General features: G+C 49.6%; 3 protein-coding genes and 1 long non-coding RNA gene across 11 annotated transcripts; 1 reads left to right on the top strand and 3 right to left on the bottom strand.

The window, feature by feature from the left end:
* On the bottom strand, positions 1-11,753 carry LOC8079973 (putative serine/threonine-protein kinase). 8 transcript variants are annotated; one of them, XM_021461896.1, is made up of 8 exons: positions 11,143-11,753; positions 10,969-11,057; positions 2,171-2,337; positions 1,639-2,079; positions 1,410-1,525; positions 1,045-1,305; positions 626-823; positions 1-382 (listed from the first exon to the last, which is right to left on the bottom strand). In XM_021461896.1, the coding sequence occupies exons 3-8, from the start codon at positions 2,253-2,255 to the stop codon at positions 314-316; spliced, it is 1,170 nt and encodes a 389-aa protein (XP_021317571.1). In that variant the 5' UTR covers positions 2,256-2,337; positions 10,969-11,057; positions 11,143-11,753; the 3' UTR covers positions 1-313. The 8 variants fall into 8 exon arrangements, with proteins under 8 accessions (XP_021317571.1, XP_021317575.1, XP_021317574.1 ...); XM_021461900.1 differs by having other exon boundaries at positions 1,639-2,118; positions 2,232-2,337; positions 11,143-11,751; XM_021461899.1 differs by having other exon boundaries at positions 1,639-2,118; positions 2,232-2,255; positions 11,143-11,751.
* On the top strand, positions 11,964-14,416 carry LOC110435840. Its single transcript, XR_002453698.1, has 3 exons — positions 11,964-12,104; positions 13,654-13,875; positions 14,281-14,416. It is a non-coding gene; the product is annotated as an uncharacterized LOC110435840 (long non-coding RNA).
* On the bottom strand, positions 12,271-15,003 carry LOC8067580 (protein trichome birefringence-like 34). The gene is made up of 5 exons (XM_002448821.2): positions 14,206-15,003; positions 13,688-13,862; positions 13,388-13,596; positions 12,947-13,105; positions 12,271-12,866 (listed from the first exon to the last, which is right to left on the bottom strand). Exons 1-5 carry the CDS (start codon positions 14,643-14,645, stop codon positions 12,503-12,505), a joined length of 1,347 nt encoding a protein of 448 aa, XP_002448866.1. The 5' UTR covers positions 14,646-15,003; the 3' UTR covers positions 12,271-12,502.
* On the bottom strand, positions 17,153-20,075 carry LOC8067579 (protein trichome birefringence-like 34). Its single transcript, XM_021461895.1, has 6 exons — positions 19,628-20,075; positions 19,007-19,181; positions 18,714-18,922; positions 18,391-18,549; positions 17,942-18,300; positions 17,153-17,735 (listed from the first exon to the last, which is right to left on the bottom strand). The coding sequence occupies exons 1-5, from the start codon at positions 20,029-20,031 to the stop codon at positions 17,952-17,954; spliced, it is 1,296 nt and encodes a 431-aa protein (XP_021317570.1). The 5' UTR covers positions 20,032-20,075; the 3' UTR covers positions 17,153-17,735; positions 17,942-17,951.

Below are 21,526 nucleotides of genomic sequence, written 5' to 3'. Positions count from 1 at the left end.
TAAAATCTGTTAATACTAACTTGCACCCACCTAGCCCAAATTTTGACTGAATTTTACAGATAAGTTCTTCACTTCATTTAATTACAAGTGCTTATACAGAACCTTAAGTATCAACATGCGGGCAACCGCGCAAGGCAATTGTTATCGTAGAACTAATACTGTTGCAGGTACATCAGTCACCACAGTGCAACCACACCTTTGTCAAATCTGTTCACCGCGGACCATCTTCATCAGAACCTTTTACCCATGTGATGGAAGTATGGCCTTGGAACTTCCAGGCAGATTGTTGTAATATCTGAAGGCATAATATGATCTATACATCCAACACTTCCGCATATTGAATGACCAAATTTGCTGCATTCATCTCCTTCCTTGCTTTAGTCTGCAAAATGACAATATTAATATGGCCCATCATAGCTAAATGCAAGGATTTTGCAGGTAACAATGTAACTCCAATGGGAATAATGTGAGATTTTGCATGGTCAAAGGCTAGAGCAGTGTTGTTTCCAAATAAAATCCATTTAGTTTGTAAATTGATTGGTTAAAAGAAAAGATCCTTACATTAGTTAAGAGTACCACAGACCAGTTTAAAACACTATGCAATAGTAGATGATAAAATTTGAACCTTTATGGTTGTATTTCTCAAGGCTTTGTCCATCTCCTCGAACACATCCTTTATGGTGGGGCGCCCTACACTTGAGCTCGCAACACAAAGGACTGCAATTTTCAGTATTAACACGAAATCTTCTATGACAACATCATCTCTAACACGTGGATCTATGAATTCCTCCAGTGGCTTTTTCCCACTCACGACATCCTTGGCCTTCAGATAAAAAAAATGAAAACTTAATATTGTCAAATATTTAATATAAATAGAAAATGTGAGCTGATAATGCAAGGGATCATAATACCGTAAATGAACATAACCGGGCCTTGCTCAGTAAACATGAAAAAAAATAGCTCATGCTTCTGAAGTTGTAGAATCATTGCCACATGCTTGGCGTATATATCATCTGAGAAATATAGGAGATCGTATATTTTTACCTTCTTTGTAAGTGAATCACGCGCAACAATGTCGAGTTCTATGACCTTCCTTCCTGACAGAAGCTGCAGAGCGACAACACCGAAGCTGTATATGTCACTGGCACAAGTGAGCTTGGAGTGTGTGATGTACTCGGGATCCATGTACCCAATGGTTCCCCTCACGTCTGTGAACACCTTGGTCTCCTCCATTTCTAGCATTTTTGCCAGCCCGAAATCGGCCAGCTTCGGCACCTTGTCCTCTGTCAGCAAGATGTTTGTGAGCTGCAACAATGAGATCATATTATTGTAAGATCGAGTTCCATTTCCAATAGCAAGAGATCATGTTGTTATATACACCTGCAAATTTTAACCAGCACTATTCTCACCTTGATGTCTCTATGGACAATGCATCCATCAGGGTGTGTGTGAAGAAACCTCAGGACAGATGCACAGTCCCTCAGGATCTTCACTCTTGTTTCCCATGGTAGCGCAGAGTCACTTCCTACCAATCAAGAACAGAATATTGTTGCATTAGTTTCAGAATCAACCGATCAAGAAGTGCTAGCTACTAGATGATGACCTCAAATAAAGCTGAATTATATCTATTTCCCTTACTCAGTAGGTTCTGGGCAAGGTTTCCATTGGCACAGTACTCATACACCAGGTACTGATCTCCCTCCTCGTCACAGTAGCCGAAGAGGCACACCAGGTTGGGGTGCCTTACCTTGGATAGCTGCTCCACCTCCCTCATAAAGGACCCCGACATCGCCGTCTTGTGGATGTGCTTGATTGCCACAAGCTGCCCACTGGGCAGCACCCCCTGGTACACCTGGCCTGCGCTACCGGAGCCGAGGTAGATCCTGCTGCTCGCATAGTTGATCGCCCTCTCGATCTCCTCCTTGGTGAATTTGTACAAGCCTGACCACTTGCTGCTCACCTCCCCTTTATGTACCCTGTAGTTGCCTTGCGATAATTTCAGTGATGATTCTGTAGTGGTTTTGTTTGCTTTCTTCTTGTTCCTCAGGTATCTGGTTATCCCGATGGCGACGCCGATTGCTAGGAACGCAAAAACTATCAGGACTGCAAATGTGCTACCTGAAATTTAATTTGTTAACACGTAATGTAGAGTTAAGACTTCTTAGTGTACATGAATGTTGATGAGGTACGCAGCGTAGATGCATAAGCATAAAACAAGGGCTTGGACTTACGTCTGACCATGATGTATTCACCATCTGCAAATTTAAGAGAGATTTCAACTCAATGTGCAAGTTTGGGACAGTTGATCACAACTACAAAACATCATTTATTTGATGCCTGAAAGAAGTATTCAAGAGTATTCGATAATTAAGTGAACCGTAGCGAACCTGCCACAAAATCACGATCAGCTTTGCAGCCAAGTACAGCCATAACCAAAACCAGAATCAACCGAGACAACCCTCTCTCCATGCTTCTATTTGAAGCTGCCAAATCGATTAAGCTAGAGAGGTTCAAAGAACTCTCTGCCATGGCCCCTATAGCCAACCTTTTATTTGCCCCTCTTCCTTAGCAAACTTCACCAGATATTCTCCTCAGTATATAGCATCTGACACATCATCACTAGTTTAATGGTGTCTTGTGTGTATCGATCTTGGTGTTTTTGTATTATATTTGATTGATAGTTTGTCGGAGAGAAGAGGAATATGCTAGTATAACAGCTATATATATGTCCCTTTCGGTCACATAGTTTTCATCACCTGTTTCGTCTGTTGTAAGAGGTGAAGAGGCTGTAAGCTTTGTGTTCTCTGTTGTTTAATTGGACTAACTTTTACAGGTTGCAGCAAAAGCTGCCAGATTAGAACATACAGGGAGTTTTGATTGGGTTCTGGCGTTGTCACGCATGCTCAGTTTTTACTGCCCAAGTGCCAGTGACATAGTGTTAACACAAAAAAAAAGAGTGAGCACCCCTAAAACTGATGGTAGATGATGCTGTCAAAGATTTAGACCGACTTCAATATTTTTTGGACAGGAGAGGGATTCTCTATTGTCACAAAGACGTTATGCAATTGATCTGCTCAAGAAAGCGAACATGGAAAAGTGCAAAGCAATTTCTACTCCCATGGTTCAACTGAAAATTATTCACAAAACAAGGAACAGCTCTGTGAGAACAGTTGGAGTAAAGAAGCATTGTCGGTGGCTTTGGAAAGGGAAACAAAAAATAATTAGTGAGAAGAGAGGAGAATGAACTTATGCACGTCTGTGTAAGCTGTTTTTGCATGTACGTGTATGCGCTCCTGGGCTGGCTGTGCCACCGGGGAGCTCTGCCCCAGAGCTGGCCGTGCCGCCAGGGAGCTCTGCCCATGAGCGCAACCTGGAGAGTGGAGATGGATTGGGGAGAGTGGGGGGAAGGAGATGGCAAATGAGGCCCACTTGTAGATGAGATGAAGAGGAGGAAACATTAAGGGCAGTTTTTTGTCCATATGATAGTACTAAGCTATCCATACACCTGCAGTGGGCCCAAAGATGCTACAGGCGTACACGATGGCACACTTAAAACTCTGGGAGAACTGTAATAGCACCAGCACTATCAGATGAGAAGCAGTGATGTTTCTCAAATTCATCGAATTTAGCTAGAAAATATGTTAACCGTGCCAGCCATATTAGTTAGATATATCTGCCATGATGCGTATCTTCACACTAAACATGTTCCAGCACATTGTCATTATTACCATAGCTGCAACAAGTTTTTTGCATGGGCAAGACTTCCATGCTTCTAGACCCTGATCTCTCAAAATCTCAACTAGAAGGTTTCCCAGGTGCCTCTGGAGGCTATCCAGGTTGTTGAAACGAGGTGAAGAGCCTTCTATAGATTCTATGATATCTGCTGTGATCCTTCTTGACATGAACCCAAGGCCTCAGCGGTGTGACTCGGAAGCTCGGAAGATGTCTCCCCCCTCCCACAGCCTGGCGGCCGCCACTCAGGCACCGCCAGCCATCTCCGCCGCCCAGGCACCGCCGGACGCCTCCTCACCAGCCGCCTCGTCGCCGCCGCCCGCAGGTAAGACCCGCGCCGCTTCTCCCCCTCTCTCGCCCGACGCCGAGCCGTTCTTCCCCGCGGAGAGATCCGTTGGTCGGGGAAAGGCGGAGCGCTGGGAGGTCGCCTCCTACGACTCCGACAGCGACTACCGCGAGACCTCGCCAGAGCCCCTCTCCTACTTGGAAGCAGCGACCTGCGGGATGCGCCGCACAGCGTCGGCTTCACCGCCGGCGGCGGCCTCGACGGACGGAGCGCCCCATGACAGCCAAGGCCCGGGAGAGTCCGCGGCCGAGGCGCGTCAGGACGCCCCCACCAAGACCCAGAGTCGGCGGCGGCGCCGTGCACGGGCAGCCGCGCGGCGGGAAGCGGGCAACACCGAGGCCGGACAGCGCGTCCTGGCAAAGCTGCGGATCGGGCAGCAGACGGGGAACCGAACCACCGATCACCAGCGGCTCGGCTCTCAGCGCCGGGCATCCGCGCCGGACAAGGATGGGTGGCAGCTCGTGCTGCACCGCGCCGAGGGCCGTTCGCCGCCGCGACGCCGCCCGCGCCTTGTGTCGCCATCCAGGGGAATCCCGCCGGAGTTCGATGGGCGCTGCCTCAACTGCCTCTCCACCAAGCACCGGATCGCCACCTGTACACGACCCCGTCGATGCGCCCGCTGCATGAGCCCTCGGCACCTCGCCAAGGATTGCAAGCGACCCAGGGAGCACGCCGTCGGAAGGGACCACGAGCCGGACCGCCGCTTCGTCCGGCCGCGGCGTGACGGCGCCGACACGCCGCAGGGGTCGGCTGCCGAGGGGGAAACGCCGCCGCCGCCAACGCGACACCAGCCGGCCCGCCAGCTCGACAACTGTGATGACCCGTGCGCTGAGTTCGCCGATGGAGTACCTCCTGGCCACCCGGCTTTCCGGCCGCGGGAGGCCGAGTGTTACATCCAGCGGGACGCGGCCATGGACGCCGCAGAGGCTGCTATGCAGCTGGCACTGGTGGCGCAGCCGAGTGGAGATCCGGACCACCACAACACGTCCGAGGTACTGATGGCGGTGACAGCCGCGACCGGAGTTGACGCAGATGACATACGTGTCAAGAAGTACTTCCCCGAAAGATTCATCATTTTTTGCAACAATGCGGCAACCAAGGAACGGGTACTAGCGGCCTCGCCGGTGCCGTTCGGAACAACACCGCTGGTCCTGCTGCCATGGTCGAGAGTGGCGCACGCTAACCTGTCCACGCTGCAGTACAAGCTCTCTATCGAGCTAGAGGGGGTGCCGCCGCACGTCTGGCGGGAGGACACGGCGGCCAAGCTCCTCGCCCCCTACTGCTGGATCCAGGAGGTCGAAGCGGTTTCGGCGGCGGCCGACGATCTCGGCGCCTACAAGCTAACGGCTTGGTCCAGGGACCCGAGCACCTTGCCGAAGATCATCTGGCTGAGTGTGGCGGAGCCGCCGCCCGGCGAGGCAGCCGGTGAGGGGGTCCGTTTCTGCGGCGCCCGGCCGTTCCTGACGAAGAAGGACATGCTCCGGTACAAGATCCTTGTCCATCTACGATGTGTCCGTGACTTCGCGCCGCCGCCCAGTGACAGTGACAGCTCCTCCTCCGACGACCCGGCGGACGACCGAAGGACCCGCACTCGCCACCACTCTGCCAAGGGCGGCGGTGTGGGATTCCATCCGTTCGCTTGTCGGCGCGGCGCCCCGAATGGCGCGACTCCGTCCCAGCACGACGGCCATGGCGGCGGCGGACGCCGGCACGCCCATGCCGAGGGACCACGTGCCAGGGTTCCAGCCACCCAAAGGGTGGGGCCCAACGGGAGGGCGAGAATCCCGGCCCAGCAGCGGCTGGGCCCCCGCGTCAGGGTGCCAGCCACGCTCAGAACAGGACCCAACGGTATGGAGAGGGTACCAGTTCACCAAAGGCTGGCCTTGCACAAGCCGGCACGTCACCATGGTCCAAGCAAGGAGGGGAAGCAGGTTTGGCTTCCAAAGCAAGCCTCGCGACAAGACGAACCAACCACCAACCCAGCGCGAGCAGCGCTGCAGCGCGGCAATGCCTACGCAGCGACACACCAGGCGAAGAGGGATGGGCCTGCGGTCTGTCCGGTTCAGGGGCAGCAGGGCAGACACCCCGAGGACCACTCACAGAAGGAGAAGATCGCCTCCGTGATCCGCAAGGACGAGGAAGCGGCACGAGCGCCTAGGGACCCGCCTGCAGCAGGCGCGCGGGCCTCCTCGGTGTTGGCGCTGGCCACGGCCCCCACTGCATGTCCCAATGAGCAGGGCGAAGTGGCCGCGCCGGAACTCACGCGCACGGCATGCCCGGTCTCGGAGGCGTCCTACCAAGATCAGCGTCAGACCGAGGCAGTTGACATGAGGGGCCCCCCAAGCATGGCATGCGAGCCTAGCCTAATATCCGATGGAGGCATTTCACCGCAAGGCCGTCAGGGGCATGAGCAAGGCACCAAAGCCCATCCAGCGGAAAGCGGCCTCCAGCCCAACCAGTCAACCACGCATAAGCAGGCTGGGACAGGCGACGTCCAAGAAGTGTTGACCCAACCAGACTTGGTCGTGTCGGATGGGGAACAGGGAACCCCCGTTAGCCAACGTCGACAGCCGCAAGCGCCACCGCCACCGCAAGACTCCGCATCAGCCCAGCGCCGATTCAAGGTATTCGCGCGAAGGGTCAAGAAACCTTTGGCCACACCATTGCTCAAGAAACCATCGCCGACGAAGACGCCGTCTCCAAGACGCCCGCCGCTGCGCAGCCGCAGGATCGCAGCACAGACCCTGTCCAGGATCCCTACTGCCAAGAGGGGGGAGTACCTCGTGCTAAAGCGACTGGGACACGCGTCGGCCATCACGGAGGCAACAGTCGATAGTAAGTTCGACGCGCTCTTCGGAGGCAAGCCCGAAGACGACGAAGCACTCAGAGAGCTGTTCCCAGAGGGCAGAACGCTGCAAGAGCGCCGGCGACGTAGACGCGCGCCGCGGCAGCAAGCGTGAACACCTCAGGCCTCGCGTCGGTAGCACATCTCCATGGATAATACGACAATAGTGTGCTGGAACGTGCGCGGATTGAACGCCGCAGCGCGTCGTGACAACGTGCGCACGATGATGAACGGCGCGCGCGCCCACATCGTTTGCCTCGTCGAAACCAAGCTTAATGATGTAACTCAGTGGACCGTAGCCTCCATGCTAGGCGCTAATTACAGGGACTTCGCTTATGTACCGTCTGTCAACACCCGTGGGGGAATTTTGGTCGCTGCCCAAGCTCCAGACGTTGAGCTGCAACAACCGTTCATCGGATGCTTCACTTGCACCGTGAAGGTCGTAACCCACACGCGCGAGCCCTGGTGGCTGACCACGGTTTACGGACCACAGGAAGAGGCGGAGAAGAGGCTGTTCCTAGAGGAACTGGAGGCCATCCGTGACCTTTGTGACGGAGCGTGGGCGGTGATCGGTGACTTCAATCTCATCCTGAACGAAGCCGACAAGAACAACACACGCATCAACCGCCGAACAATGAGAGCGTTTCGTGACACCGTAGCTGCGCTGCAGCTCCTAGACATCCATCTTCATGGCCGTCGTTACACATGGAGCAATGAAAGAGACCATCCCACACTGGTTCGGCTGGACCGAGTCCTGGCATCCATGGAATGGGAGGAGCAATTCCCAGCCTGCCACCTGCAAGCGCTAGCCTCGGACGCCTCCGATCACTGCCCCCTTCACCTGCAGACCAACCTTCTTCTATCCACAACGCCAAGATTTCACTTCGAGCTGCACTGGCCCAAGTTCCCTGACTACTAGGAGGTGCTCCAGCAGGGATGGGTGCAGCGGGAGGACATCCAGGATCCGATTGCGCGTCTTGACGCCTTGCTCAGGCATCTTGCAAACGAACTAAGGAGCTGGGCTGCCAGGAAGATTGGGTGCATCAGAGAGCAGCTGATCATGGCAAGGGCCATCATCCTCAAGTTGGATCGACTTGGCGACACCCGCACGTTATCCGACTCCGAACGGACACTACGGGCAGATCTCAAACGCAAATGCCTCGGGTTGTCTTCGCTGGACCGCACAATAGCAAGACAGCGGGCACGCGTGCGCTACCTGGCCGACGGCGATGCAAACACTCGCTATTTCCACCTACTTGCCGCAGGGAGGAAAAGAAAGAACACAATTACCAGGCTAAAGGTGAACGGCGACTTCACATCGAGCCATGACGCGATGGAGCAAGCAATCTTCGAACACTTCAGGGGAGTCTTTGGCACGGCAGGCCACGCGGAAGGGACAGTGGACTTCGCGGCACTGGGCATCGAACGGCAGGACCTCGCCTTGCTGGAGCAAGCGGTGTCCGAAGAGGAAGTCTGGAATGCAATCAAGGCATTGCCACCTGACAGAGCCCCTAGGCCGGATGGCTACACGGGCGCGTTTTACAAGCACTCCTGGTCGGTCATTAAGCATGATGTATTGGCTGCCATCAATGCCACGTTGTTCGGGGACTGCAAGGCCTTCGGCCGCCTCAACGGGGCACTCATCGTGCTGTTGCCGAAGACGGCGGACGCCTGCGAGCCGGCACACTACAGGCCTATTACTATGATCCACAGCGTGGCGAAGCTGATCTCCAAAATCCTAGCGTTAAGGTTAGCTCCAAGGATGCAATCACTGATCTCGCACGAGCAGAACGCATTTATCCGGGGCCGATCAATCCATGACAACTTCAAATACATCCAACGCGCTGCGGTGCTGCTGCGCAAGACCAGGACATCGAAGATTCTGCTGAAACTTGACATCGCAAAGGCGTTCGATACGGTGCAATGGTCGTTCCTCCTTGACGTGTTGCAAGCAATGGGGTTTGGGGTTCGCTGGAGGCGCTGGATAGCAACGCTGCTATCCACCGCGTCTTCGAGCATCTTGCTGAACGGACAAGTGGGAAGGAAAATTCGGCATCAGAGAGGGGTTCGCCAAGGCGATTCTCTGTCCCCAATGTTGTTCATCTGCGCCATGGAGGTGCTCGCCAGGCTATTCAACGCAGCGCGGGAGGCCGGGGTTCTCCGAAACCTTGCCGACGGCAGGATCAGATTCCAGTGCAGCCTGTATGCGGATGACGTCATTCTGTTCGCGTTCCCGAATGTCAGTGAGGCCACGGCGATCAAAGGGATTCTCCAGATCTTTGAGGAGGTCTCAGGTTTGGCTACTAACATGGCCAAATGCTCCATCACGAACATCTTCGGTGCCGAAGGAATATTGCCGGAACTACAGCAGATCCTCGGCTGCCGGATTGCGGCCTTCCCAATCAGATACCTGGGGTTGCCCCTCAGTACAACCAAACTGCCGAAGGAGCAAATCCGTCGCACTGTTGACGCTGTCGAGCGCAGGCTGCCTGCTTGCCACGGGCCGCTCATGGCGAAGAGCGGCCGATTGATTTGGGTGAAGTCAGTACTATCGGCCATCCCAATCTATTGCATGCTTGCAGATGGGCTGCCACCGTGGGCCAGAACGGAGATCGATAGGATTTGTCGCCGATTCCTTTGGAGTGGCAAGGACGGTGACGCCCGCGGGAAATGCATGGTGGCCTGGAAAACGTGCACCAGACCGAAGGAGCTAGGGGGGCTCAGAATTCCGGACCTGAAGCTCGTGAACACCGCGTTTCAAGCAAAATGGATCTGGCTGCAACACAATGACGCAGAGAGGGCGTGGGCAGCGCTGCCACTGAGGCAATCCAAGGAGGCGACAGACTTCTTCAGGGCCTCCACAAGGACGATCGTCGGGAACGGCCAACGAACCCTGTTCTGGCTAGATAGCTGGATTGGAGGGGTCTCTATCAGGGCCATGGCGCCGACGCTGATGAATTTCGTTTCCAAGCGCATCGCCAATCGACTGACAGTTGCGGAGGCCATGCCCGGACACCACTGGGTACAGACCATCTCTGGCGGGATCACCGTCCCAGCAGCAGCAGAATATCTGCGGGTCTGGCACGCCATCCGCGACGTCGAGCTCAACAATGACCCGGACCTCCTGGTATGGCGATGGAGTCCAGACGGGAGCTTCTCCGTCAGGTCGGCATATCAGGCGCTGCACATCGGCTCGCACCCCATCCCGGGCTGCGTGCGTGTCTGGGAAGTGTGGGCGCCGCTTCGCGTCAAGCTATTCCTCTGGCTGACCTTGCGCAGACGCCACTGGACAGCGGATAGACGCCGTCGCCACGGACTCGAAGCTCATGACGCCTGCTTCCTGTGTGACCAGCAGGCAGAAACGATTGATCACATCATCGTCCAATGTCCCTTCGCGCGACAGCTTTGGGTCGAAGCAGCGGCGGCTCTGGGAGGTCAAGTGCAGCAACAGCCAGATGGGACCATGGTCGAGTGGTGGGGAACTTGGCGGGTGCTATGGCCGACAGCCTACGCCAAGGGAGCGGACACCATGTTTGCGCTAATAGCATGGGAGCTCTGGAAGGAACGCAACGCGAGGTGTTTCCGCGGAGCAACGACTCAGCTAGACGCGCTCAAGGCACTGATTAAGCATCAAGCGGAGCTTTGGATCACGGCCGGCGCTAAGCATTTAGGGAGGTTCCTCCAGCGAGTAATAGCCTAACTCTTTGTAAGGGGGGGGGGGGGGACAGGGCGTGCTCCTTTTCAAACCGTCCACTTGTACTTCAACTTCTTTCTCCTTAATGAAAATACGCGCAAGCCTTTTGCGTGATTGAGAAAAAAAAAATCTCAACTGAGGTAACAGAGTATTCAGTCTTTTGCTGAGAAGGATTGCTAAAGAGAACAAATATTGTGTCACTAGCTAGTGGTAAGTGAATCACACCACTTTTATGAATTTGACTTGATGAATAACAACTATATAGCTTTGGGACTGTAAAACTGGTGAAAAATCATGCAGTTTGCAGCAAACACAACATTTTATATGTTACAAAAGTCATGCCAAGAGTACCTTGTGCATTCGATTATACCTGCAGCTGCAAGCCTGCACACTGTAACAAGGCCCCCATATTTAGCACCGAACAAAAGTACAGGGAGTACCTGAAATTCCAGCAAACAAAGGCTCCTAAAATTATTAAGGAAAACAATGTCGCTTGCCAGATCATGAACCAAATTTGAGGCTCACTTTGAGAGTCATTGAGGGTTCACCAGAGAAGATCACTTGTGCCGTCGTGCGTTCCTCGGGACGCCAGAGCGGGCGCCACGCACTGCTCTGCGCCCCCGCGCCGCCACCACCACCGCAACAATCTCGAGGCTCTCATCCACGCTCGTCCCGGCGGCCTCAGAAGCAGCAGCAGCAGCAGATCGTGCAGAGAGTACCCGGACACCTGAACCGACGGCGAGGGGGGTCCTCAGCCCCGGCCCCGCGGTTGATTTCTTCGGCTTCGGTTTGGGCGGCGGCGTTGCAACCTCATCAGCTGGAGCTGGGCAGTGGTGGTACGGCGGAGCAGGGAGATTGGCGGCGGCAGCCGGCGCCGTGGAGGACGGTTCGGCGGCCCTGGCTTCCATTTGTTCGACGATTTGCCTCGCTCATAGCTGACATCGTGTGCATGCAAGAGATGCAGTGGCCATATATGCGTTGGGGAAAGTCGACGCCGGGGCAGTGGACGCACAAGTGGAGTGGGAGAGACAAGTGGCGTGGCGGGCGGGCCGGCGGCGCGGAAGGCCACCGGATGCGCAAGCTTAGCTGGTGGTGGCGTTGACGAGGTTGGCGATGTAGCACCACCTGTCGAGGAGGACCAAGCCTGAGCCTGAGGCGTCAGCGGCGGCGTTACCGTCGTCGGACTCGGGAAGCGGCGGCGGAGACCAGGAGGGGATCGCAGGCCGCGACGGCTGGGCCGTTGTCGGGCCGCATGGTTTTGGGTTGGCCTTATATCCCTCCCGTAGCCTATAAATTTGGGCCGTTGTTGGGCTGGCCACCGGACACCCCCAGCCGCCGCAGGCCGCAGCGTTCCAGGGCGGCGGCGACGACGACGACGACGACGCGCCCTCCCCGCGGGTCGGCGGGTGTTGTATGCTGCGGTGTGCGGCGGACCGGCGACAACTGGAACGAACCTGTGTTCGGCTCAGCAGCGATAGCACCTTCAGGTTGCTCTTCTCTCCTCTCCTTGACCTACCCAGTACTGTACAGTACCCACCACTCAAATGTCAAGTGTGCTTTTGTTGCTTTGCCTGGTATGGCTGGATTGAATTGAACTGGATTTCAGGGACATGTACGAGTCTAGGACAGTTAATCATTCTTTGCCATGACAAATTTCTTACAAAACCATGTTGCTCGGTTATATGTGTATAAAGAAATAGTACACCAGTGATCCCATTAGGTGATGCGCAGACAGATCCTTGCTTTTCTCTGTCTGTACATGTACATGTAAATGTAATAGGTCCAACCATTCTCTGCGCAAGAGCATCCTAATCTAAATGGAGTATGCCATCTGTACATTATTATTATTATTATTATATATAAGGGGTAAAACAAACCTGACATTTTACAATTTACTCATCATTTGGTGCACGAGGTAGCCATATAAAAACTCGTTCCAGACATCAGGAACTCCAGGGAGGCACCAATGCGTGCAATCCGCATAGCTGGCTGGGTCCGCGATTTGCTCTTTCGTTAGAGGAGCAAACTGTTTCCTGAACACGGTCGGATGCCCGTCCTTCCGGTAGTCGGACAGCTCTGTGATGTTCAGTATCTGAACATGTATGCCTTTCGGCTCCAGTGTTCGGAAATAGGACTTGGCCGTGGCCATCAAGCTGTAGTCCGTAGTTGCAGCTTTGTATCCGGTTTTGTAGATCGGCTCTGTTTCATTCAGGCATTTGTTCTTGTCTTCTCCGCCCCAGTCGCTAGCCCTGAAAAAAAAGTAACATATGTGAGATATGTTGGTATTGTAGTATTCGTCTTGCAAATGATTCATGGGTATCTCTCTCACCAGGAATGTGCTGGTGATGATCCTGCAAAAAAGATCCTAGTCTTGTTCTTGTCAATATTTTCCCCAAGCCATTCGGTTAGTTTCTTGAGAGCTATCTCGAAACCATCAACCATTTCCATTTCGTCTAACTTTGCATCACCATCTTCAAATGAACCATACCTGCATATATATACAAGTTTTATTATTACCTATTCGCTGATTGCATTTGGTAGCTATTGTTGATGTAAATAGTTGTTTGTAAGAGGGCTTTATGTAAGAATGAGAAGATAAGAATAGAGTGAGTCTGTGCTGGGCGAATAGCCAGCCAGAAACTTTCCAAATCACATTAATTAGCTATGTTAGGGCATTTTAAATTACCAGTTCTGGTTTTTTTTTCTAATATGCGAAACTGACAGTGCAATACCTATGAGCTATGATTAGGAAGGTTAGAAATGTACTTACATGACCTTCATCCTCATGTCATCCTTCTGCTTCCTCCACCACAGGTAAGAATTGAAGACAATGATGTCAGCGTCCCTCCAGACACTGGCATGCTTCTCAATTCTATCTGCCCTTATGATCCGGTACTCCACCCGGTGGATAATGGGGTTGTCGCTGTTAGACTCCACCAGTAGTGGTGACCAGTAGAAATCTATTGTTGCATTGTATTCCTGAAAATGATTATATGTTCAAACAGGCTAACCAAATAAAATTGTTGGTTTCTGTAGCCTCTAGCCTGTAGATTTGTGAAGGGAAGCATACCAATGCCTTAAAGGAGATGAGTGAGCCATTGAAGATGCGTGTCTTGAGCCTGTCATCGGGTATTGAGGCCTCCACCATGCACACAAGAGAGACCCATTGATTCCTGTTGACTGAGTCACCCACAAACACCAATCTCTTATTCCTCAGCTTTTCAAGCAGCTTGATGGCATCAAATCTGTTTTGAAAAGGTAAAATTCAGACAGCATGTCAAATAATTCTATGCAAAGTTATGCTAAATATGATCTCCTTTCTACTCTTACATACAAGCTTTTGAAATGGTACAGATGGTAAAATAAAAGGTAGGACCTTTCACTGTCAGTTAGTTGCCGTGCATGTTTAATTAGTTTTTGTTGGCCTCCAGCTAACAACTCTAGTGAGATCAGCTTTGCAATCTCAGTACTAGTTGTTCCTTCCTTTCTGTTGTTCTATCCTACTGTAGGTTTTTATTCAGTTACAGATTATCTCAGTGTTTGGCTTGGGCTAAAAATAAGTGGGAAACCTGTAATTAATCATCATACCTTGGGAGGTCGCATCCGTGAGGCTGCCATCTCCAGTGCTGATACATGACATCCTTCCTTCCATACTTGTCACAGGCCACCTCGGGGAAGATGAAGGTGCACTTGAGCCCGTTGTACAATGGCCGGGAGACGTTGTCGTACACCCACCGCCCCCTCGACCAGTTGCACTCCTCATTGCTGGCGTCCCCCTCGTCAGTTGTCCCTCTGATCGCTGGTTCTTGGAGCCCAGCTTCCAGCTTCACCTGCACTTCTTGGCGTCCATGCTCGATTGCCATTTGCACTTGCTCTTCCTGGCCTCTGTCAAGGAGGAAGACGATGGAGCTGGCTAAGATGAAGAAAGCCACCATGGAGGTGACGATGCTCCTCACTCCAACCGGAGAGTGGAGCACCGTCATCTTGCCACCTGCTGCTATCGCCTTGTGAGTGGCCTCTGTCTTCATTCTTTCTTCAGGAGCCGAGTGCTTAGCTCTCCTCTTTTATGGTCACCTTTTGAGACTGTACAATGGCAATGCTGCTAGCAACACGCCAGCACATGGCTATATGGTCCAGCACTGGAAAAAGTAGTGATACTCAAGCGACCTGAGCTTTGACCTTTGGGCTCGCTAACCACCAAAAAGGGGGGCAGTGTCGGACTGTTTGGAATGTTGTTGTAGAGATGAATCTTTTTGCAGTTCAAAGTAGTTAGAATAGCCCTTGTACGGAAATCAGAAATAGAAAGTTATTGTGTATACATCGGTGTATTACGGTTATAATACTACTGTCTGAATTTGCAAAATCATCTACGGATGAGTATCGTGTGTGGTAAAGATATTATCTACCTGTCACTAGTACTATTTTTTCCCAAAAAAATAAAAAAATGAAACAAAAAGGTTAGAATATCAGAATGTAGAAGTGTTTATTTGTGTCACCGACGGCTGCACCAATCCACTCACACCAACCATTATAGATAGGACTAGCTAGTACTGTTAGCATGCCAATAAACAAAGGACTGAAACACTACTGAGTGTGTCACCTCCAAAAGACCAATGAGTGCATCTCAAGCAACAAAAAAGGCGATGAGCTAATGGCCAGCATGCATCCTTGCCTAGCATAAATAATGATTAATCTAAACCTATTAACCTCCTGAATGCAATGATCACTAATGTTTGAATTCAAATCGTCATAATCCTCTATTTCTGGTTATACTCTAGTAAACCAATATGTGCACTGTCTTTGTTTCCCTGAGAACTACTAACACTTTCATCTTTCCAGAATTCTTAAGAAGGAATTATCTATGCAAATTGCCCGTTCTGTCCAAAGCAGTACACTAGTGAATAATTTAAGTTCGTCATGGTCCCCTTGTCCCTACATAAATATGAAGCATTGCTGTGAGGCACGATACAGTTTGTGGTCCTTTTTATTGTGTGGCAGGATTCATATTAAAAAGGGGAATTGGTAATGATCAATTTGGCCTATCTATGCATAAACTTAAGAGTAAATTGAGCATTCTATTTTAAGCTACACAGTTACTCGCTCTTCTTCTTTTCTTAAGGATACACTGTAAAGCTACATGTTTTGCACAACACATGCGTGCATACTTCAGATTAATTTAGTAATTCTGAGTCAACCACTGCAGACTTTTGCCCAAATGTGTGCACATGGCATCAAAGGGGGCCATCATATTGGCCTATCAGTGTATCAACAAAAATAAGTGAGATACAAATGTGTTGCTTTTGAAGACAATGCGGTGTTTTAAAGAAAAACTGCTGAAAAACGTTTAGTTGTGCAAAGACAATCAATGATTAGCCTTGCCTTTTGTTTGCCTTCCTTTCCATACTTTCCACCCCAAAAAAAGTAGTAGGGTTGATCCTCATTATTGCAGTTGTTCGGGGGCACTATGATAATTTAATCTGATGCAAGTACCTAGAGGTAATATCACAAACGAACACATTCTATCTTTGGTTTGGTTTGGTATCTTAAAATAACCCTACTCGGTACGAATCACAGACCCTTTTTGCATGCCTTCTTTAAGCATAGCAAGAAATGAGTGGCTCCAAAGACCAAAAGAAAGGGTTAGGTAAAATTTGTCCATTCCAATTAGGTCTGAAAAAAAATTTGTGATTCAAATCTCTGAAAATTCATCGAATTGAGTCCAAAATATCCGAAATTCGTCCGACCAATTTTTTTCCAAAATAAATTCCAAAACCTTGGTCGTGCATCAATAGCGGGGGCGGGCACGACGTGGGCTGGACCTGTGTGTGCCCACAAGGAGGGGCAGGCACACCTCGTCGTCGGTTGTGAAGAAGGTTACAGGGGACTTAGCGACCATGGCCGGCTGGCAGGGCAGAAGTCGCTAGTGAACTCTTGGATTGGGATTAGGGAAGGGTGGGTTCATTCGACAAGGGAATGGTGGGTGGTGAGGTCGCCAGCGGGCTGGCCAACGGACAAGAGGAGGGAGATTAGCACAGAGGGAGAGAGGGGAGGAAGACGAGAGGAAGAAGATGCATGTGCCGCTCTCCATATTGGCGCACACGTGAAGGATGAGGGTCGAAATGTTTGTCATCTTGTTTTTGAAACAAAGAATGTTGTCAACCTAGATCATAATGTAACTCGGTTTAGACCTTACCACTTACCGCTAAATGTAAGTTGTTACCAGACTTGGGAATTTTAGTTACTCCTTTCCTTCTTCTTCTTCTTCTTTCGGGCCTATTTGGTTCCCCATAGAATGCAAAATACAAAATACCAACTACTTTGAAATGATAAAATTGAAAATGCCAAACTTTTAGCCAAAATACAGAATTTATTACCCTCATTATGGCCTGTTGAGGCTCTTTTGGATTTTTTTTCCTCTTGAGACCAAAATCCAAAATGGAGAATGATAACTATTTTGCCAAAAAATTTATATGATGTTTAGTTCTATTATGCAAAATGATGAACCAAACCCATAATTTTTTGGAATGAAAGGGGAACTAAACACGGTGATAACTCCCTCATTAATAATAAATAAATAAATAAGACATTTTCTATAGTTTACCGTTACATATGCACATTCTCGCAATATAGCTCTCTCTCTCTCTCTCTCGCAATCCATGTGAATGTACGGTACCCTCCCATATATGGGCTGCTCGTCTTGTAACTGCTGAGGCCCAATTAATTTGGGCTTCGTCTGTCAAATGTCACGGCATCCACCCGTAGCCCGTAAGCTTTGCCGAGTTGCGGCGGCCGCCGGCGGTGACCAGTGGCCATGGTGGCGCGTTTCGATGTGGGCCTGCGCGCGGCGATGGCGTCGTGCTCCCTCCACGGGTTCCGTATGCTGCTGCTGCTGCTGCTACTGCGCGCGGCGGGCCAGCGACAACGTGGAATAGCACTTTTTGCTCAGGTTGCTCCTCTCCTTACCCACCGGTCAAATGTCCTGCTTTTCTTCCTCGCCTGCCTGCCGGTCTGGATGAACTGAATCCATTTCAGAGACATCCAGGATTCCAGGACATTGGTGTTCTTTGCCATGCTACATTTCTTTGAGATTTGCAGAAATATGTTGCCCTGTCAGATGCCTACAAATAGTACATCGCTGCACATGTCATTCTCTGAATGTTTCCAATCTTTACAGATAGACTCTTGCTTTTCTCCTTTTGTCTCTACAATACATGTAATGTAAGTGTAATGGGGCAACAATTCTCTGCACAAATGAAAGCAGCCTAATCTAGATGGTGTATGTCATCTGTACATATATTTATATAAGGGGTAAAAGGAACCTGACATTTTGTACATCATTTGTGCACGAGGTAGCCATATAAAAACTCGTTCCACACATCAGGAACTCCGGGGAGGCACCAATGTGTGCAATCTGCATAACTGGCTGGGTCTGCAATTTGCTCCTTCGTTAGAGGAACAAATTGTTTCCTGTACACCGTAGGATGCCCGTCCTTGCGGTAGTCAGACAGTTCAGTGATGTTCAGTATCTGAACATGTATGCCTTTTGGCTCCAATGTTCGGAAATAGGACTTGGCCGTGGCCATCAAGCTGTAGTCCGTAGTTGCAGCTTTGTAACCTTTTTTGTAGATTGGCTCCGTTTCATTAAGACATTTGTTCTTGTCTTCTCCACCCCAGTTGCTAGCCCTGAAAGTAACACATGTAAACACTGGATGTCATGGAGATGTTGGTATTGTAGTATTGGTGTTGCAAATGATTCATGGGTATCTCTCTCACCAGGAATGTGTTGGTGACGATCCTGCAAAAAAGATCCTAGTCTTGTTCCTGTCAATATTCTCTCCAAGCCATTCGGTTAGTTTCTTGAGAGCTATCTCGAAACCATCGACCATTTCCATTTCATCTAATTTTGCATCACCATCTTCAAATGAGCCATACCTGCACATGCAAGTGTTAATAACCTATTCACTGATTGCAGTTGGTAACTACTATGTTATTAGTGCATTTTAAATTACCAGATCTGGTATCTTTTTTTTCTGGTATGTGAAACTGACAGTGCAATACCTATGAGCTATGATTAGGAAGGATAGAGATGCACTTACATGACCTTCATCCTCATGTCATCCTTCTGCTTCCTCCACCACAGGTAAGAATTGAAGACTATGATGTCAGCATCCCTCCAGACACTGGCATGCTTCTCAATTCTGTCTGCCCTTATAATTCGGTACTCCACCCGGTGGATAATGGGGTTGTCGCTATTAGACTCCACCAGTAGTGGCGACCAGTAGAAATCTATTGTTGCATTGTATTCCTGAAAAAAAATGATTATATGTTCAAACCGGCTAACAAAAAATGTTTGTTTTTGTAGGCTGTAGATTTGTGAAGGGAAGCATACCAATGCCTTGAAGGAGATGAGTGAGCCATTGAAGATGCGTATCTTGAGCCTGTCATCAGGTATTGAGGCCTCCACCATGCACACGAGAGACACCCATTGGTTCCTGTTGACTGAGTCACCCACAAACACCAATCTCTTGTTCCTCAGCTTTTCAAGCAGCTTGATGGCATCAAATCTGTTTTGAAAAAGTAAAATTCAGACAGCATGTCAAAACTACCATGCAAAGTTATGCTAAATTTGAATCTCCTACTCTTACATACAAGCTTTTGAAATGGTACAAATGGTAAATAAAAGGTAGGATCTTTCACTGTCAATTAGGTACCGTGCATGTTTAATTAGTTTCTTGTTGGCCTCCAGTCCCTCAAGCTAACAACTCTAATGAGATCAGTTTTGCAATGTCAGTACTATTTCTTCCTTTCTGCTGTAGTATCCTGTGTTTTTATCCAGTTACAGATTATCTCAGTGTTTTTACGCTTCTATAAAACAAAAACATTTACTACCCTTGGAAAATTCTTGACTTGTACTGACAGATCTTATCATTCAAAAACTGCACCTTCAGATATGCTGAACTTTTTGGGCTTGATCTAAAAATACTTGGGAAATCTGTAATAATCACCATACCTTGGGAGGTCGCATCCATGAGGCTGCCATCTCCAGTGCTGATACATGACATCCTTCCTGCCATACTTGTCACAGGCCACCTCGGGGAAGATGAAGGCGCACTTGAGCCCGTTGTACAATGGCCGGGACACGTTGTCGTACACCCACCGCCCCCTCGACCAGTTGCACTCCTCGTTGCTGGCGTCCCCCTGCACTTCTTGGCGTCCATGCTCGACTGCCATTTGCACTTGCTGTTCCTGGCCTCTGTCAAGGAGGAAGACGATGGAGCTAGCCAAGATGAAGAAAGCCACCAAGGAGGTCACGATGCTCCTCACTCCAACTGGAGAATGGAGCACCGTCATCTTGCCACCTGTTGCTATTGCCTTGTGAGTGGCCTCTGTCTTCATTCTTTCTTCAGGAACCATGGTACTTAGCTCTCCTCTTTTATGGTCACCTATCGAGCCTCTACGTTGGCAATGGGAGCAGCACACACCTGCACATGGCTATATGGTCCAGCTATAGAAAAAGTAGTGATACTCAAGAAACCTGAACACTGACCCTTGGGCTAACCACAAAAAAGGGGGGCAGTGTCGGACTATTTGGAAGTTGTTGTAGAGATGAAATTTTTTTGCAGGTCAAAGTAGTTAGGATAGCCCTTGTACGGAAATCAGAAATAGAAAGTTTTTGTGTATACATCGGTGTACTACAGTTGTCGTGTCTGAATTTGCAAAATGGTCTGTAAATGAGTATCATGTGTGTTCCAGATATTATCTACATGTCACTAGTATTATTTTCCACAAAAAACAAAAAATAAATAAATAAAAAACGTTAGAATATCAGAATGTAGAAGTGGGCTGTACCAATCCACCCACACCAACCATTATAGATAGGACTGTAGCATGCGAATAAACAAAGGACTGAAACACTACTGAGTGCATCTCAAGCAACAAAAGGGTGATAGGCTGATGGCCAGCAGCATCCTTGCCTAGCATGAATGATGATTAATCTAAAGCTTTTAGTTAAGCGCCTGAATGCAAAGATCACTATTGTTCGAATTCAAATCATCATAATCCTCTATTTCTGGTTAAGTGGTTATACTCTAGTAAACCAATATGTGCACTGTCGTTGTTTCCCTGAGAACTAACACTTTCAGCTTTCCAGAATTCTTAAGAAGGAATTATCTCTGCAAATTGCCCGTTCTGTCCAACACAGTACATTAGTGAATAATTTATGTTTGACGCGGTCCCCTTCTCCCTACCTAAATATGAAGCATTGCTGTGAGGGACACGATACGGTTTGTGGTCCTTTTTTATTGTGTGGCAGGATTCATATTAAAAGGGGGAATTTATCATGATCAATTTGGCCTATCTATATAAACCTAGAGTAAATTGAGCATTCTATTTTGAGCTACACAGTTACTCGCTCTTCTTTTTTTTAAGAATACACTGGAAAGCTACATATTTTGCACAAGTCACATGTGTGCATACTTCAGATTAATTCAGTAATTCAGAGCCAACCACTGCAGACTTTTGCCCAAATGTGTGAACATGACATCAAAGGGGCCATCATATTGGCCTATCAGTGCATCAACAAAAATAACTAAATAAGTGAGATACGAATGTGTCTCTTTTGAAGACAGTGCGGTGTGAATTCCTTTAAAAAAATCTGCTGAAAAACGTTGAGTTGTGCAAACACCATCTATGATTAGCCTTGCCTTTTGTTTGCCTTTCTTTCCATACTTTCCACCCAAAAAAGAGTAGGGCAGATCCTCACTATAGCAATTGTTTGGGGGGCACTATGATTATTTAATTTTATGCAGGTGCCTAGAGGCAATATCATAAATCAACACATTCTATCTTTACGCCTTGTTTAAATACACCCAAAAACCCAAAACTTTACAAGATTCTCCGTCACATCGAA

The sequence above is a fragment of the Sorghum bicolor genome, chromosome 5, assembly GCF_000003195.3.
Source record: "Sorghum bicolor cultivar BTx623 chromosome 5, Sorghum_bicolor_NCBIv3, whole genome shotgun sequence".
Classification (NCBI taxonomy): Eukaryota; Viridiplantae; Streptophyta; class Magnoliopsida; order Poales; family Poaceae; genus Sorghum; species Sorghum bicolor.
This window is presented reverse-complemented; position numbering and strand designations above follow the sequence as displayed.

Bases quoted from the DNA above. Each gene is read 5' to 3' on its own strand.
- LOC8067579 (XM_021461895.1), bottom strand. From the start codon at position 20,031: ATGGTTCCTGAAGAAAGAATGAAGACAGAGGCCACTCACAAGGCAATA. The intron at 18,923-19,006 runs GTATGCTTCCCT...ATTTTTTTTCAG, and splicing joins TCATCTCCTTCAAGGCATTG to GAATACAATGCAACAATAGA. The intron at 18,550-18,713 runs GTAAGTGCATCT...TTGCATGTGCAG, and splicing joins GACATGAGGATGAAGGTCAT to GTATGGCTCATTTGAAGATG.
- LOC8067580 (XM_002448821.2), bottom strand. From the start codon at position 14,645: ATGAAGACAGAGGCCACTCACAAGGCGATAGCAGCAGGTGGCAAGATG. The intron at 13,863-14,205 runs GTATGATGATTA...TTTTCAAAACAG, and splicing joins CACGGATGCGACCTCCCAAG to ATTTGATGCCATCAAGCTGC. The intron at 12,867-12,946 runs GTGAGAGAGATA...CTTTTTTTTCAG, and splicing joins TCATCACCAGCACATTCCTG to GGCTAGCGACTGGGGCGGAG.
- LOC8079973 (XM_002448822.2), bottom strand. From the start codon at position 2,529: ATGGCAGAGAGTTCTTTGAACCTCTCTAGCTTAATCGATTTGGCAGCT. The intron at 2,119-2,231 runs GTAAGTCCAAGC...ATTAAATTTCAG, and splicing joins TGAATACATCATGGTCAGAC to GTAGCACATTTGCAGTCCTG. The intron at 824-1,044 runs GTAAAAATATAC...TTTTATCTGAAG, and splicing joins GTGATTCACTTACAAAGAAG to GCCAAGGATGTCGTGAGTGG.